The sequence below is a fragment of the Pezoporus flaviventris genome, unplaced genomic scaffold (genome assembly GCF_033815535.1).
Source record: "Pezoporus flaviventris isolate CSIRO_AGI_PZ_B2104156 unplaced genomic scaffold, CSIRO_AGI_Pfla_v1 ptg000089l, whole genome shotgun sequence".
In the NCBI taxonomy this organism is placed as follows: Eukaryota; Metazoa; Chordata; class Aves; order Psittaciformes; family Psittacidae; genus Pezoporus; species Pezoporus flaviventris.
This window is the reverse complement of record NW_026892637.1, coordinates 491,949-510,001: the sequence shown is the minus strand read 5'-3', so window position 1 is coordinate 510,001 and position 18,053 is coordinate 491,949. Positions and strand designations below refer to the sequence as shown.

General features: G+C 37.7%; 1 protein-coding gene across 3 annotated transcripts in view; it reads left to right on the top strand.

Moving 5' to 3' along the window:
- Positions 1–18,053, top strand: part of RNF180 (ring finger protein 180) — a 72,543-nt gene that overhangs the window by 11,836 nt on the left and 42,654 nt on the right. For all 3 annotated transcript variants that reach the window (XM_061475710.1, XM_061475709.1, XM_061475711.1), the window contains exon 4: positions 2,193–3,116. In XM_061475710.1, coding sequence (XP_061331694.1) covers positions 2,193–3,116 — 924 coding nt within the window. The remainder of the gene's footprint in view (positions 1–2,192; positions 3,117–18,053) is intronic.

Below are 18,053 nucleotides of genomic sequence, written 5' to 3'. Positions count from 1 at the left end.
TTTTGTGCTTTAATATTCTGGGAACTCTTGCCTCATTCACTTCTGACTTCTCTGTAAGTCCTGTGGGTTTATGGACAAACGTGTGGGTTTTTTAAACAATTCTGACTTACCCCAGATCTCCTGGCTCTGAATAATTTAGTGATCATGTGTTATTTTCTCTCTTATGACTCCTGAATCAAAGGCTAATCATTTTACATAAGCGCAGTCTATTTGCAGGCTGTAAAAACCCACTGTTTCCCAGCCAGTTCTTTTTTGCCATCTGTCCCTGTTCTTAACCAGTCTCATTTGGTTTCATGCACATATTAGTATAGATAACCTTCAATAATCACAAATATTTGGGTAGTGATGCTAGTGACCTTTATTTGCCTACATTTTCTTTTTCTCATCACTCTTCACTTGTATGAGCTTCTCTGGCTAACCTGTCTCAGTTTTTCCTCTTTATGCAGTCCATCAGTAAATCTGTGTACCCTCAGCTCCTTTTCATATCTTGCTCATTTTCCCCCTACCACCTCCTCCAGTAGTAGGCTGTTACTTCTTTTACTGAGTCAATGCTTTATCAGTCCATTGCCAAACTCATGCTAAATCAGTCCTGGACTCCCTTGTACTGCACCTCATCTCCCAGTTTCTCTGCACATATGACCTAGAGATGTCCTTTTTCTTCCTACCATCTATTGAATTCCCAGTTTTGCCAGGCTTCTAGTTTTCTTCCCAAACCTTCATGAATCACTCTTCCTCTCCATTTGGAGATCCAGGTTTCTGTTCCATAATGCCTGAGTGCCAGAAAGACACATTAGTAGCACTAGAGAGGGCTTTCTCTGAATTTTAGTGCCTATCCCATGACACCTGGATATGGAGTGTAGGAGACTTACAGTAAATCTCTGAACCATCTTAATTCTTCTTTGGAAATGGCATATGCATAGATTGGTCAGCCTTCTAAACTGAGTGTGACTGTGCATGTTCAAGGAATTTTCAGGGATTTGAAAGCCTTTGGACATATGTCAGCCGAGGTATTTTTTTCTTTAGGTTAAAAACATACCAAGATTTAAACAGAATCTTGTAAGTGCAGTGAAAGGCACATCTCTGAAGCTTTGCCATGTTTTGCAGTATTAACCCACAAGGCAGGAGTATGTTTCTCAAAGAAGTGTTTTCAGAACTTTTTGTAGCATTGCATATGAAAAATAATGTTTTTTTCTGCACAAGCTTGTCGGGTTTTTTTTCTGAAACTGCAAAATTGGTTTTACTGAAACTTTCTGGAGCTTTCTATCAGACAAGCATCAGTCATAGGATCATCTTCTCAAAATACCTTGAAAGATATCTGCAACTGAAAGCAATGCTTTAACTGGAAATGTGGAGCTTCTGTATTCATGGCTTAGCCCCACTTTAGGCACACTATTGAATAATATGTGACTGGAGTTAATAATGTTGTTCCTCATACAGGCTTTGATCCTACAAACACTTGCATAACTTTAATCCTCAAAAAAGTTTCTGCTGAGAGGTGAATATATTTACTGAAAATAGTAATAACTGTGCTAATATGTAGGAGTTTATAGATCTTTGATACATATTTTCTTTTGAAAAGTGCCTTTAAGATTGAAATAAAATTCATAGAATAACAAATAATGGAAATAACTGTCTCCTTATAGATAGTGTATTAAGGATTTGGTGTAGGATTTGTACACAGATTATGTTGTAAGAATACATACAACAAAACGCAAGTGCCATTTCAAGCTTTTGTAAACAAAGGAAAAAGCTGTATTCTTTTTGTAAGAAAACTCCTTCCACTGTACTTAGTATGCAAGAAATGTATCAGCATTCAAAAAACTCAGCTGAGAAACTGTGCTTGCCAGTTCCAGATTAACATGGTAAATTGATTTTACTGCTTTAAAGGAGCTAATGTTTTCATTAGTACTGCATCATTATTCTATCTATGGACAACTTTAAAACATATTTCAAAACCCTTACATTTTGAAATGTGTGTTCTAGAGTTCTTAGGGTAAGTTATCACTGCAGCAGGCAGAGTTTTGACCGAAACATATTTATGGTGGACTTGCTTTCTGCTGTGAAGTTTCATTTGTTATGTTTGAAAACCAGAGTAAACCCTTTATTAATGGAGCAGAGTAACTCTAGTAATGATTTCTTAATGATTTATTTGCCATGAATGTTTCTGATATATTTTTTTTTCTTACCAATAGGCACAATGGACAATTGGAAAACTGCACTGCCCATTCTGTGAAGCACGCTTAGGGGGCTTTAACTTTGTTTGCAACAAAAAATGTTCATGTGGACAGTTAGTAAATATACACTTCTGCAAAAGTCGGACTGACTATCAGCCAGCTTTCTCCGTTAAATTGGCAAAATCACCAGGGAAGCACTTACCTCTCCTCAAAATTCACTCTGGCTTTAGCAAGGATACCTGCCATGAAGTGGTAACTGCAAGTTTGGAAATCAAAAATCAAGGGCTTTTGTGCATGGCCAGGAATAATAATTGTACTGGCAGATTAACAGAAGCCCTTTGTCTAGAAGTGAGAGCTCCCAGTTTTGAGAGAAGTAAAACATTTCCTTTAAATCAAAAGAGAAGTATTTCTGCTTTCTATCCTATGAATGATGCATGGACTGTAAAACCTTTTCACAGAAGATCACATAGTTTGGATTTAAGTATCAGAGAGAGACTTGTTTTGTCACCTGCATTATATGAAACAATTTACCATAGCCAAAACAAAAATCCACCTGTTTACCCACAAAGTGGCTTGCAGTTAGAGTCCAGTAGGAAAGATGTTCATCCTTTGAAGGACCTGTCCAGTTCCAGTGCTGACAAATTACAAAAAAGGTTTCAAGTTACTTCCTTTACCACATTACTACATAAAGAAACAGAGAGTGAGTGTGATTTTGAAGCTCCTGGACAATCTTCTGGAAATGCCATTGCTGATGGGTCACCTTTTGTGATGAATCTTCCTTCACCTACAAGTGCTGTGGAAGAGGGACAGTACACCACACCTGTTGATTTCCTGCAACCTACAAGTATTTCCTTCAACCAAAGGCTGAGTAAGAGAGAAAAAAACAATTTGAAAAGCTTGAGAAGAAAACAAAGACGGAGGGAACGGTGGCTACAGAAGCAAGTAGGTGTTTAAAAGTAATTATGATACTTTTTTTGCAAACTTAGCCTTGCATTTATGATTTTTTTTTTTATGCTGTCCCTTAATACAGCTTAGCATGGTACTGCCTAGAGTCGTGTCCTACAGACAAGGATTTATTACATCTTCCTAGATGTAGTTTTTCTAATTCAAACCAGTATGTTTTTTTTCTGTGTAAAATCAAAGCTTGGTGGGTAGATATAACTAGTTTCTATGGGCCTTCTTATTGGTTTGTGATGTAATAATAAATTTAAAGTGGAAAATAATAGGTTAAAGTTTATTCAGTGTTTAATCCGCTTGCAGTCCTTTTTCTTCAGTGTTCTCACAACCCTCCTGTAAAAATGCATGTTTTGTTACAGCAGTACTTAAAATAGGAAGCTGATCTGTGCTACCGTGTAACCATCATTTCCAGCATACTTCCCACATAGTCTTAAGCAGTCAGATAGTAAAGAAAATAAAGTATAAACCTCTCAGTGGGTGGAGTGAAAGAGTTTTGATAAATGACAATGCAAAGTATTTAATTTAAGGGCTCTTTTGAGAAGTACTTCAGTGTAGCAGAACCCTAATGTGAGGTGAATCTCTTCTAAGCTCTTTCTGTTAAAGGCACTGTACATCTCATTTTTATGTTTAAATAAAGATTTTCGGGAGGCGGTCAAAGAGAACAGGCTTGTTCAGAATTTGCAGTTTCTTTGTAAATGCATAGGCTGTGACTCTTAAGTTAATTTTGTAATGTGGTAACTTTCATCTGTCAGGCGTTTTTTCTGTCTTGCAATAAGCCAAAACGCCCATAAATGTTGTATTGTGGCAGAATGCACTCTATTGCTGAGCTGAAGTATATAAACCTTGCATTTTAAGGTAGGAGCGATAAGCCTCTGATTTGCAGTTGTCTCCAGAGGCCTATCCTGATGCAGTGTCTGTGGTGAAGAGCGGGACTGAGCTAGCCTGCTAACAGCAGAGGGACCCAAGCTTCCGCTTTCTGGTCCACAACGGAAAGCTCTTACTGCCTGAGCTGGATGCTTGCATTTTATGTGTGTGTGTGCGCAACAGTTTGTGTTTATGGTTTTTTTTTAGATTTATGGTATGTTGCTAGGGTATGCTAATAACTACTTACACCTAAGAATTGCAAGTACTAATAGTGATTCTTGTTACTGTTGCCATAGCCAAGAAGATGAAGCATTTATGTTATAAATTCCTTTTTGTATATATCTTGGTTTATGTTTGCATTGTTTGCTAATACCTGGAGCTTGTAATAATTTTGTGGAAGATCTCTCTTGCTTCTGTTCCAGGGTTATATTGATTACTATTCCAAGAAAATATTTATGAACAGCCTATAATTATAGAAATACTGCGTGCTTTTCTTGTATAGTCTGTCAGTATTGGAAACTATTACAATTTTTCTAGAAGCCCACAGAGAACCTGGATTGTCACAGTTTATGAGGCGTGCTGTCCGCAGCTAAGACAATGACCTGTTTATGGAGGCAGGTTGCAGTGCTGTGCAGTTAGATGCATGCCAGAATTCCAGTGTGGATTCTTATTACATAGATAGAGTGAAGAGCAGACTAAGTTGCAGTTACATAAGATGACTTATGGCAGATAAAAATCAAAGTTCAACAATTGTATGAACAACAATACAAGAATACTTTCGTATTTATGACGTTTACTATGTATTATGACAAGGACCACATCAAATGCACAAGGAGAGAGTTTGAGGTGAGACTTTATATAAGAAGAGAATGCATTTTTATAAATTTTATAGGATTTTGTGCCCCAGGTTTATAGTCCTTTACTTCTACAAATTGTTACTGACTCAGGGTCAAGAATTTGAGTAAGTTTTATATGCCTAGTTGGTTTTCATGGTACTAAACTCTCTTGAATACATATAAACTGAGGTAAATTGAGTGCTGCTTGCATGCATGGAGATATAAGTAGAGTTCAGGGCTTGGTTCCTCAATTTTTTATTTCCTTTTTTTTTTTTTGAGGAAAAAAGGAATTCCTGACAGCTGGGAGAATTAAAGCTCTCCATTTTTTTTTATTTTTTTTTTTTTAGGAACTGTTTCTTCCTGCGTTGTAGTGGTCAATCTGGGAATGTTTCTCATCCATGAACCCCCTTTAAATTTTACAGTATCCAGTTTCTAAGCATTTATTTTTCCTCATGTCTGTATTTGGAGAAAATAATGCTATCTGAAAAGAATTTTTTTCTTTAAATTTTTTTAAGTATTTTAAGTAAAATTAGAGGCAATTGCTGAACAGTAGAAGTCACTCTATGAATAAAAAGAGAAGTCACACAAACAGCATAGCTTTCATAAGAACTTACTGTTTCTCAAGTTGATGAATAATGAGTTATTTTAGTAGGAAATAGCCAAAGTAAAGGAACAAATTACTGAAATAAATTATTATGTATAGTATGCAAAGTCCTGAAGAGGTGTTTTATGGTAAGTGCAGTTCACAATTAAATGAAAGATAGCATCCATAGCTGAAGAAGTTGGCAGTCTCTTGGCATATGAACATCTTTTGTATATCCAAAGTACAAACTTATACCAATATGTTAAATAGAACAAAAGTTTTCTGGTTTTGCTCTAACATCCTTATGGCTGGAAAGCTGTAGCAACATAATTTTTTTTTAAAGCCATCTATTGCTAAGTTTTTGTTTGTACAGTGCTTTTTCTGATATCATGTTCTTCCCTAGTGCTTTTTATCAGCACCTGAATTAAAACAATTACACATCAGAAGGGAAAGGTTTCCTTTATAGATGACTTGGCTAAAAACATGCTTCACATTTAATAGAATGTAGAATTATGGGGATGGAATGTATGAAGGTTTTTTCTTTTTTAATTTCCTTTGAAGTATATATCATCTTTTTGTGAAGATGCTAGAAATATATCACTTCATGTTATTAGTAATTTGCAGTCCATTTTCTAACTAAAATCATTTCACCTTTCATTTGAGCATTAGATTTGATGTGTTGTTTCTAGACACTGGAGACTGGAGCATGAACAAGAAAATGGACATAGTGAACATGAAGAAAAGAAACATTCTAGTTGAGTAGTGATCTCACACTTTAGAAAACGCCATTAAGTAAGGTTTCCTCACCATAGTCTTTTTAAAAGAAATCCAACAGTTTAATCCAAAAGGTTAATCAAATCTTTATCTTTTGTTGAAATATTTTAAGTGATCTTATTTTCATATTTTGTACATCTCATTTTCTTCTATGTACAAATTGAGGAGAGCTTTCACTACTTTTACTAATCAATTTTGTATGATTAGTAGAAGTGTGTAGAGTCAAATGTTTGATGTTATGAGCACTTGCTCAAAGAAATAAATCAAGGTCCTACACCTGGGTCGGAGCAATCCCAGGCACAGCTACAGGTTGGGCAGAGATTCAGAGCAGCCCTGCGGAGAAGGACTGCAACACTGGGGGTGTTGCTCAATGAGAAAATGAACATGAGCCGGCTTCAGTGTGTGCTCACAGCCCAGAAAGCCAAGCGTATCCTGGGCTGCATCAAAAGGAGCGTGACCAGCAGGTCGAAGGAGGTGATCCTGCCCCTCTACTCTGCTCTTGTGAGACCTCACCTGGAGTATTGTGTGCAGTTCTGGTGTCCTCAACATAAAAAGGACATGGAACTGTTGGAACAAGTCCAGAGGGTCACGAGGATGATCAGGGGACTGGAGCACCTCCCGTATGAAGACAGGCTGAGGAAGTTGGGGCTGTTCAGCCTGGAGAAGAGAAGGCTGCATGGAGACCTCATAGCAGCCTTCCAGTATCTGAAGGGGTCCTATAGGGATGCTGGGGAGAGACTCTTCATTAGGGACTGTAGTGACAGGACAAGGGGTAACGGGTTAAAACTTAAACAGGGGAAGTTTAGATTGGATATAAGGAGGAAATTTTTTCCTGTTATGGTGGTGAGGCACTGGAATGGGTTGCCCAGGGAGGATGTGAATGTTCCATCCCTGGCAGTGTTCAAGACCAGGTTGGACAAGCCCTTGGGTGATACGATGTAGCATAAGGTGTCCCTGCCCATGGCAGGGGGGTTGGAACCAGATGATCTTAAGGTCCTTTCCAACCCTAACTATTCTATGATTACAGTAAAGAGAAATACTGATTTTGGTATTAGCAAACTCAATTTTGGTTTTGTGCATTAGAAAAAACACTGAACAGGAGATTTTTTTCTGGATGATCCAATGTCTTCTATAGGGAACTACTAAACTTAAAAGCAGAACACCATTTTTGTAGTTGCTGTGGCAATATGTTGTTTCCCTCTGCAGCACAGCACAACAGACCAATCTGGTTTCTAATAGTAAGCTGGTTTAGGAGGATTTAAATAATGCATCAGAATTACTACAAAATGAATCTTTCTGGATTGAAAACTTAATCTATGGAATATAACCATATTTAGAATGGTATTAACCACTGTGTGGATGTCTGCCTTTTGCATTTCTTTTGTTCTAAAAGTATCCCAGCTCCCTTTGGCTTAACTGTAGATGTAGCATTGACTAGTATACTGAAACTATTTTTATACTGATGTATGAGCAGTACTGAATTTTGGAGACATATGCTGAAAAGTACAATATGCAACCCATCACAGTGGGGACAGAATGTGGTGAGGATCTCCTGGGATTAAGTTGATCCACTATTAGTAAAATACAATCTCACTTCTTAATGGAGAGCCATAGTAGTAGGTGATTGTTCAGCCAGAGTGCTGAAATGGGCTCCCAGCCTTGTCTGCATGTGCTCTAGATTGAACTTCTGTAAAACCTGTCTTGGGAAGCAGTGGAAGATCTTACTGAATTCTGGCTCTACCAGTACATTATATGAATTCTGTTTCACTTTATCTATACCACTATTTATACCACCTTCAGCTACAAAGATATGTTTTTTTCTTGCTTCTAACACAGATTTTGTTCATCATTTTGAATCTCAACAAATTCAGTGATCTGGTTAGATGAGATTTATAGGATTTGTTTATTAAGTTTCTCTACCTAATCTCTCTGTGCTCTTGGCAGCAGTTTGTCTCTTTTTGCCTTTCTGTGCACTATAGGTGGTACCATATCAAGAGGCTTTGGACAAATGTGATTGCTGGTTTGAAGTCTAATGTGCGTTTTCTCATCATCTTACGTTCAATGTCCTTTCAGGCAGGGTTTTTTCCTACTTGTCTTCCATCAGTGTTCTGTCATTTTTCAAATATGGGTGTGCATGTTTTGTGAAAATGGACTTGCTGTATATTTGCATGTAGTATGCTTTTTATTATCATTTCTTGCAGGTAGAGTTCAATTACCCATGTAATTCTTTATGAAAATCAGGCAGAAAGTGGGATGGATATTGAGCACAGTGGAAGAAAACAGTTCTTACATCTCAAATCAGACAACGTAAAAAGATGTTTGTCAGTATTTTCCTAGTCATTAGATGATGTATGAAATGTGCACTAAAATGGTACATTTTAGTGACAGAGGTATTGACACATCTGCTGTATGAACCCTCAACTAGTAAACTATGTGTGAATGTAACTCACATGTCACCTTCTGCACTCCTTTGTGCCCCAGATACTAGTTTGTAAGGGGTTGTTAGTACATGGAGAGGGAAGAGAGCTGGCACAGAGCTAGCTGGAAGTTCACTGACAAACTGAATCTTGAGTCCAAGAGTGAGACCACTTAGCCTAAGAAAGGAGAGGAAATAAGGGTGTCTTTTCTTCAGCTGTCTCTTGTCATGCCTCCTGTTCTGTTGGATAGGACTGCAGTTGGAGGTGGAAGAAGAAGAAAAGGTAGTGGAGCTGGAGTGCAAAGGCATATATTTTCCCTGCTTCTACTCTTCCTTGTTTTGAAGCTGGACTATAAAAGGAAGTGGGGTGAGGCGGAACAGAGGCATTAACTTCTTACATACACATAAGTGAAATCTAAGAAGTAGAAAATACAGACAAAGAGTAGTGACTCTCAATTCACACTTATATCTGGATGTTTAAGAAAGAGGCCAGGAACATGTGAGGGTATGTGAAACTCAGAATGGAGAGCATCTTTACTCACTTTGCTCTATGTTTCTAAAAAAGAGGAAAGTTAAGGCTTGTTAGTAAAAAGCAAATAGCAGCCATTTCTGTGGTTTATCCAAGAACATCCTCTGTATATTCCTATGATCTTGAGAATTTCTCTAAGGACCCTCCTCTTTAGTGTAGAGCAATAATGTTGAACTTTTTTGGTTTTATGAAATTTTTGTCTTTAGTGTCAAATGTAGTCAAAAAACCACGGTGCTTTGTCAAAATTGTGTTTCAGCAAAAACCTGTGCTGAACAGCAAACTCATTAATGCAAACAGCTCACCTTTCCTGATTTAGAGCCTGCTAATGCAAGATGCATCTTCTATGGGAAGAAGCTCACTGGAGCTTGTGGAAGCTCACTAGCAATTCAAGGTATCTACTACTTTACAGGATGGTTCTTGTGACTAGCTTACTAACCAAGGTAGATTTTTGGCACAAGACAGCAAAAAGTATGATACTTGTACTATCCTGAATCATGTGCCCTTCCACAGGGCTCCTGTTAGCGACTTTGTTTAGGCTGTCTGAAGAATGCTGGGCTGTCAGAACGGTGGACTGGAATGGTGGATTTGTGACTGAACTAGAACTTTTCAGGAATTATGCTTTTGCCAGGGAACATCAGCAGGGAAGGTACTTGACTCATCACACCAGTGATACACTATTGCAATGTGGTTTTATGAATGACTTTCTGGGCAGTTTACACAGTTGTTTGTTCACAATATCATCACAGTCAGAAACACATGGCAGTGCCGAAATACGCCAGTATTTAATTATCTTTTACTGTAAATGGTAGTGTGAGTAGGCAATGTGGGCAGTCGTTTCATGTTATAGTGGGTGAAAAGGAATCCACATACAATTCTCGCCACAAGTGTCTGCTTCTCTTGTCTCATCTGATTACACAGTGCTCCAATTCAGAGAAGGAAAAAAAAAAAAAAAAGGCAAAAACTAGAGTTCTCTAGTGATTCTTCCGACACATCAGCTCATGCTGGGTCAGCAGGTTGTTGCAGCCAGCAAAAGAGTATAGTTGGAACTGTGCAGTTGGAGGTGAAGAAATGTTAGCTGATAGGTCAGCTGAGCTGTAACATGAAAGGAGGGCTTTATACTTAGTATTTTTGCTAATTATTAGTTTCATATTCTAACAATGCTCCTAGAAAATGTGCTGATGTTAGTGTTCTGTTTGCAGTCATACTGTTTCTTATCACCAAATCATCTTCACTTGATGGATGTTTCTTATGATGGCTATAACAGTGTAGTTATTGTCAGTGGAAATAAATGTATGAGATATTACCTGAAACTGATTTGCTGTGAATGGAATTAAGTTGAGGGCTAGTACGTAGTCGCACTGTATTTATACCCTGACTCTGTAATGTGAATATAAAAACTGATCTGTCTTTTATATTCATGAATTTTTAAGATGGACTTCTGTATCTGCTTTGGAAATTTTGTAGCCTTACATATTTAATATATTTAATAATCTATACTTAGATCATTACTTATTCTAACCTAGCACATACAACGGTATGTTGCTTTGCATTATAGTCTGTAGTTTGGCTCTATGGCATTTTCATGCTGCTATACAAATTACCTCATTTAGGGTTGTGGGGTTTTTTTGAGAAGGAATACTTTTTCAGCAGCAGACCAGTACCATGGAAAGAAGCATCTACTGACTCTTATTTAATTAAGATCAGCTTCAGTAGCTATGTGATACTATTTATGCAAAGAAGTTTGTAAGAGATATTATTACAAATATATATTTGTCTAATTCTAAATGGGTAATGTGAGACATCTGTTCCAGCTGTATATTCCACTTCTGAAATGAAATGTATTTCACAGTGGTCTTTACAGAGCACTTCTTAGGCACTAAGAAAAGCTTGCTCATCTAGTTTTTGACAGCCATTTTTCCACAAGGCACTCAGCATATTCTTGTGTTAAAAAACAGGCATGGTATCATATGGCAAAAGTTCAGTGCAAACTATGTGGCGTTTTTAATTTCCACCCAGTATTGCAAAACCAAATAATAGGAATATCCTACCCAGTAATTGTGCTGGATGAACTGTGTGCTGATAATGCTGGATGACCAAAGTTTGAAGATACACTGTGAGGTTGAAGTTAATCCTCAGCTGGTTCCAGGAAAGGCAGATTTTCACTCTCATGTTTGGCTCCTTACTTTTGTGCTAAATGTGGCCTGACTTGACATGGGTGGTTGGAAGGGACTTCAAAGACCATCTAGTTACAAGCCCTCTGCCGTGGGCAGGGACATCTTCCACTAGAACAGGTAGCTCAAAGCCCTGCCCAACCTGGCCTTGAACACCGAGAAGGAAAAATCCTCCTTTTTTTTCTGCCTTTACAGAACTTAGTAAACAGATATACACAGTGATGATGCTTAAGAGCATAGGAACTGTAAGAGTTACCCATAAGAACTGTTATGCCATTTATTTTCAATATTGCTAAATTCATACTTAACAGTTTGGTTTGTAAGTAACGTTTTTAGTGTGCAGTTTTTCTGTAGAACTGATATGCAGCATTTTCAATGAAAGATTTAGGAGATACATTATTCTAGCATCTTTATTTGTTTCAGAGAAGTTCAGTAGTGTTAGATGCTTTTCACCATAGGTAATTCAATAATCCCTGTCTCAAGGGCATGCAGTTTACTTTCAGCAATGAAATGTTCGGTAAGAACAGCCAACAAGAGAGATGAATATCAGCTGAACTAAAGAACTACACCATAGGTACTTTATCTGGAGCACTAGAAATTCTGGGGTATTTCAAGAGATGGAGTTTATAAAAAACCCAAGTAAAATGGATTCTTCAACCATGCTGAAAAGGCACTTCAGTTGTTACACATTAATCATTTTGGACCTCTCCTGGCCAGTGCTGAACTTGTGTCCAATAAGCCTGTCTTGGGGAGCAAGCTGAATTTTGCAAGTGTTCCAAGTTCCTTTGCTGTCATCTCCATCATCACAGGACAATAAGTGGAATGCACTAAGAGCTACACACAAGCTGATCCTGCAGTTTACACCATCAAGAAAGAGCATGATGCAGGACCGTGAGCTTCTTCTGCATGAATCAACATGAATCCAGGCAGGGTCACTCAGGTGTCTTCACCATACACTCCTATTTCTGGATTTATCGTGCAGAAGTATCTCTGATATGCTAAATTTATTTCTTCACAATGAGTAAAGTGGCTAGGCTGCTCATTTATCTAACTGATGCTGAAAGCATAATATCAGCTTTAATGTCATTCTGGATCTGTCTAGGAGACCTGCTAGATATAGATGGTGTGCAAAGAAGCAGTTGTCTTTGAACTGATGACAGTTAATCACAATGTGAAGAGACATCCCAGAAACAGGTAGTTGCTCGCGCAGAATGCAGGATTAGTCTGTATCAGAATGTTAGCAGACAGTGGCCAGTGATTTTTCACAAGGTATATCCAACATTACAGTGTTACAAAAGGTTAATTTTAACAAGCAATGATATGCTTGTTTTGCAGTGCATTTGGGGTGTTCTTGTTTTCTTACATGACCATCTTACCCAATTGTAAGATTTTATATATCTATATATGTATATAAATATGTATGTGTATATGTAAATATATGCCTGGTGGAAATCCAAAGTCATCTCTGATTTGAAAGATAATAATCTTATGAAGTAATTTTCTCAGTTGGGTTAAAAGCTGCTGGATTGATAGTGGTATTATGGAGCAGTCTGAATTATTAATTTAATTTGGCAGGTTAAATAGTCTTTATTAGTTACAAAATATGATAGATGCTTATTACTGTGGTATTTGCATTTTAAAGATATTAGAGAATATTTAATTTTGAGTATGTATAAATCAGTGTGCTTGAAAACAGCATAATCTGAAACTAAAAATACATACTTGACAAAGGAAAATTCTGTGAAGAGTCTTATAAAAATCAAAACTACTTAAAAGGCAGAAGTTCAGTTAATAGATTTCAAGTTTTAAAAGATGAGCTGTTTGCTGAATAACTGTTGCAGATTGCTTTGAAATAAGTTTTGTTTGAAGCTTTAAGTAAGTGGCAAATAACCTTTATCAAGGTGGGTGAAACAGATACACACATTTTAGTAACTGTCTAGAAACAGTTTCTGTTAGTAACATACATTTGGCTTGCTATGCTAAAACAGGAGTGCTCAAGCCTGGGAAAGCAGAGGTAATTGTTGTGTTCTCTCACAACTTCTCTTGATTTTTGACCAAAGTATCTCAAGAACTTATAAAAATTGTTCCCCTTTTTAATTTAAATAAATTAGATTATAGTTGTTTCAAGAATCATATTAACCTTTGGATTCTGAAAACAATTCCAGCTCTATTGCAAGGAACTATAGTAGATTACCATATGTAAATTATTATGCATCTATATAATTATAATGTGTACACATTTCATTAAATCAATAGTTGCAGGTTTTTTCCATTATAAAGTTCAGGATCTTGACCTGTAATCTCGTTTGGTACAAGGTAAGAGCTGAATGGTGGTATGTGTTCTGTAAATGAGTGTAAGGAGAAAAATAAAATACCAGCATCTTATTTTCGTAGCATGTGTACCTCAAACTTCTGGAAGGTTGTAATTTTAAAAATATAGACCTATAAAAGTGTATCATTCAGATTGTCAGATTACATGCTTCTCTTGCAAACACAGAAAAGTAAATGTTCTTTTGTGAAAGACAAAAGCAAGGTCATAAAGAAACCTTTTGCCAAAGGTAATGTCTGAGGTCCGTACTTTTCAAAGGAAAGGACCCTAGCAGAGGTAGGAAAGGGTTTTTTTGTTTGGGTTTTTTTTGTTGTTTTTTTTTTAATATACCATTGGATTTGAGTTTTTGTTTGTAGAACACATACTCAGAAAGTCACCAGTTAGTGGAAATTTACTCCTCCTACAGGTAGGCCAAATGCTTTGATATTCATTTCTCAGATTCTGCATTGATAGGTCATCTTTGGAGTAACCTAATGACTAGCCAGGAAGAAATTTTTTCAGACAGATCGAACTGGTGAAGGCAGGTGTTTAGTACAGACATCTGGACAAATTCATAGTTTCCCAATATTATCTGCCATTGATTTCCTTCCTTTTAGTTTACTAGGTTGTCATTTTTGCTTTCTCCTTTCAGTACAAATAAAAAAAATTCTTTCAGGATGCTGGAATGGGCTTTAGGATCTGTGGCTGTGGAGAAAGCAGTCAGTGGAACTCCTGTCTTACTACTCGTAATTTTAGAATACTGGGCTCAGCGATCCAGAGAGTCTTTTGATTCTGTTTTTTGTTATTATAAGGTCTTTTAGCCGCTGCAGATCATATTTCCACCCTGCACTAGTTCAAATAGATCTATGTCAGGCACATAGGCATACTGGGTACATTTTTAATTGCTGAAAGAGGGCCAAGGAATCATCCCCTGACCTGAAGCCTGGTGGCCCTGTTCTTGTCACTCTGCATAGAGCTCCCTCCCCCCATAACATACTAGTTGTGTCCATCTTGCAAATCACTTGGTGCTGGGTCAGAGCCCCAGATGGTGCCCTGCAGTCTGAAGATATAATAAGGTCTTGGATGTCTGCTTTGTTAGGTCAAAGTGGCTATATATGCTACAGCACACCAGGGTGGTGATTTTACAGCATGAAACTATGAGTAGCTATTGCTTGTCTAATAAGAGTATGGCCCAAGCATACAGAATAGTATTTGGGATGCAAAACTTGAAGTTGTAAAAAGAAAGATGCGTCATTGTTCCCTTTGCCATATAACACAGCTTCTGCTGAAAAAACAAATAATTTTTTTTTTGTTAAGTGTTCTTGAATAGTGTCTGTTCCCCTACCTGTAAGCTAATTCTGGCATAATGGTGAATTAGTCACCATGGTTAAGTGACTAATTCAAATGCATTGCTTCTAAGCACTTGCGTAAGATACAGCATCATTTCATAGAATCATGGAATAGTTTGGGTTGGAAGGTACCTTAAAGATCATCTAGTTCCAACCTAACTGCCACAGGCAGGGACACCTCAGACTGTGACCAGTTTGCTCAAAGCTTCTTCATCCAGCCTGTCCTTGAACACTTCCAGGGATGGGGCACCCACAGCTTCTCTGTGCGCCCTATTCCAGTGTCTCACCACCATCACGGTAACAAGTTCTTCCTAATATCTAGTCTGCATATGTACCCTCTTCCAGTTTAAAGCCATTCCCTCTAGTCCTGTCACTACCTGCCCTTATTAAAAGTCCCTCTCCAGCTTTCTTGTACCCCACCCCCCCTTTAGGTACTGTTAGGCTGCTCTGGAGTATAAAGGACTGTGGAGACTGGAAGATCTCCCTGGAGCCTTCCCTTCTCCAGGCTGAACAAGCCCAGTGCTCAGCGTGTCTTCCTAGGGTTCCAGACCTATGATCATCTTCGTGGCCTCCTCTGGACTCACTTGAGCAGATCAATGTCCTTATTGTTTTTAAAGGTGGATGGTTATGCTACTGAATTAAGAACTGCACTGAGGGTGGCTTATATAATGTGTTTTGTATAAAAATTATAGTAGTAAAATCTAACTGGATTTTATTACATTTTATTATAGGTTTGGGCTAATTACAAGATCTTTTTAAATAATATTTTAAAGCGCTTAATAGGAATTGGTCTCTTCCGGCATTTAAAAAATACCTGTTGAAACTCAAAAGTTTACATACAGTAATGTAAGGAGCAGTGTGAATGCACTGTGATTGCAGGCTGAAGAACTATTAAAAACTGTGTAGATTATTTACTTCAGTACACAGAGCAAAATTTATAATGCTTTCTCATATTCTTTGTGTAATTAGCCTCCACAGTTGTGCAACAGGTGGCTTGGGTTTTGTTTAATTATTTTCTTTTTCCTATTTTAAATAAAATTATGTTGGGATCTGTATGCCTCCTTATTCCTGAAAAGATACAGTCTTTGGAAGAACAGTTAATCACTTATTTAGCAATATCTGCTCAGTACCTTCAGGGCTGTGGTGGGCTGACCTCAGCCAGCAGCCAAACACCCATCCAGTCTTTTGCAGCTTTGGGGGATGACGGGAGGAAGGCAAGAAGACTTATGGATTGAGGTAGTGACAGTTTAATAGGGAAAGTAAAAGCTATGTGCACAAGCAAAGCAAAATAGGTATTTATTCACTCCTTCCTGTAAACAGGCAGACGTCCAGCTGCTTCCTGGGAATCAGGGCCACAGTTGCTTGCACAGTTGCAACAAGTAATGGTTGCTTGCACAGAAAAATGTGATAACCACAAACCTCCCACCTTCCCCCTCATCTCCCTGAGAATTTATTGCTGAGTGTGACATCCTATAGTGTAGCACAGCTGTCTCAACTATATCCACTCCCAGCCTCAAGCCCACCCCCAGACTACTTGCTGTGTCAGGAGTAAAGGAAGCATTAACACTGTGCAAGTACTGTTCAGCAATAGACCAAACAGTAGTCTGTTATCAGCACTGTTTTGGCCACAGATGCAAAGCACAGCCACATAACATACTACTATGAAGAAATTTTCTTATTTCTCTCATTGCTGGTTGTTTACACATCTTCATGCTTTTCTTAGCATATTCTTTCCAGCAGCATCTCCAGTTTCCAGCTGAGTCGGTTTCATTGCCATTTCATACCCTGTATATCCACTAAATGATCCATGGTTAAGTGACTAGTTGACAGTGATGGACTTCAGAGCTAAGACTGCACTCAGGCTTAAGAAGGGCAGAGTTCGCATCATTGCATTTTTCTTTCAGGTTGACTGCACCAGTTAAATTTTATAACTTATGAAGGTTTATCTGCAGAATGAGGGCTAAGAACTTTTTAGTAACAAAATGTCGGGTGCTAGAGGATTTGGATTTTTTCTGTGCACTCTTTGTGCTGTTTCTACCCTTCACAAAGGCTTGATGTGGGATCTTCTGCTTGAGGGCTTCAGCTTGCATCCTTTAAGACTAAACGTCCTAGCCCTCTTCGAATGTACAGTGAAACCCATAAAATGAAAATATGTAGCCTAGGAGGTTTTATTCTTTTTAAGGTAGGCTTGTCTTTGAACAATATAAAAGCGAGCTTTGTTGCTCCAAACATGCCCTGCTTTTGCCTGAAGAAATGACATAAATAATACATCTAAAACCAAACACAGTTTGTCATTTACAAACTTATATTAAGGAGGCAACCAACCCAGCACAATCAAACTAAATGGCATTGGTTTGCTTCATGTGCTTCACTGTATTGGGTCTTTTGGTTTTGCCTGTTTCCTCATTATAAAAGACTTTTTTCATTCTGATGAACTAGGACATAGGATGCTGCCCACATTAAGGAAAGTAAAATTAGTAGCTAACATCAGAAAGCTTCCAAGACCTCACCTGAGAGTCCTGAATTATGTGGTATGCCGCTGTGTGAGATATGTCCTCTGCCGAAGTCTAGTAAGATTATTTTGATAGTTTCTCCTTTCTTCCCCCTGCTGTTTTACTAGGTGCAAAGCAGGGTTTTAGTATTCTTTATGTCAGTACAAATAATTAAAAAGAAAATCATCTTTTACTGACATGTTGATAGTAGTGTGCAGTATTAGCAGTCTATTGAATTTTTCAAAAAGAGGGCATATATTCTGATATCAGAATAATTTTCAGGTCATTTTGAATCCAATTTTACTTTTCTCCTTGTGTGCATTTTGAATTGGTCTTCAAACGAAAAAGCTGTGTGTTCCAATTTTGTTTATATTTTTACAAATTTCCAAATTTCTCTTTTTTACATTCTTAGGGTAGAATAGTCTTACAAAGACTTTCAGGCTGTCAGCAGTGATATTTTTGAGATGCTTTGTCTACTGATGATTAATTGTTTTCTATGTTGGCTACCATTGTCAGGTCTGAATATTATACCTAAGTTCAGTCAAATGGGTGAAGTACAGGGCAGTGTATTGACTTCTGTAAATCCAGGTATCTTGAGAC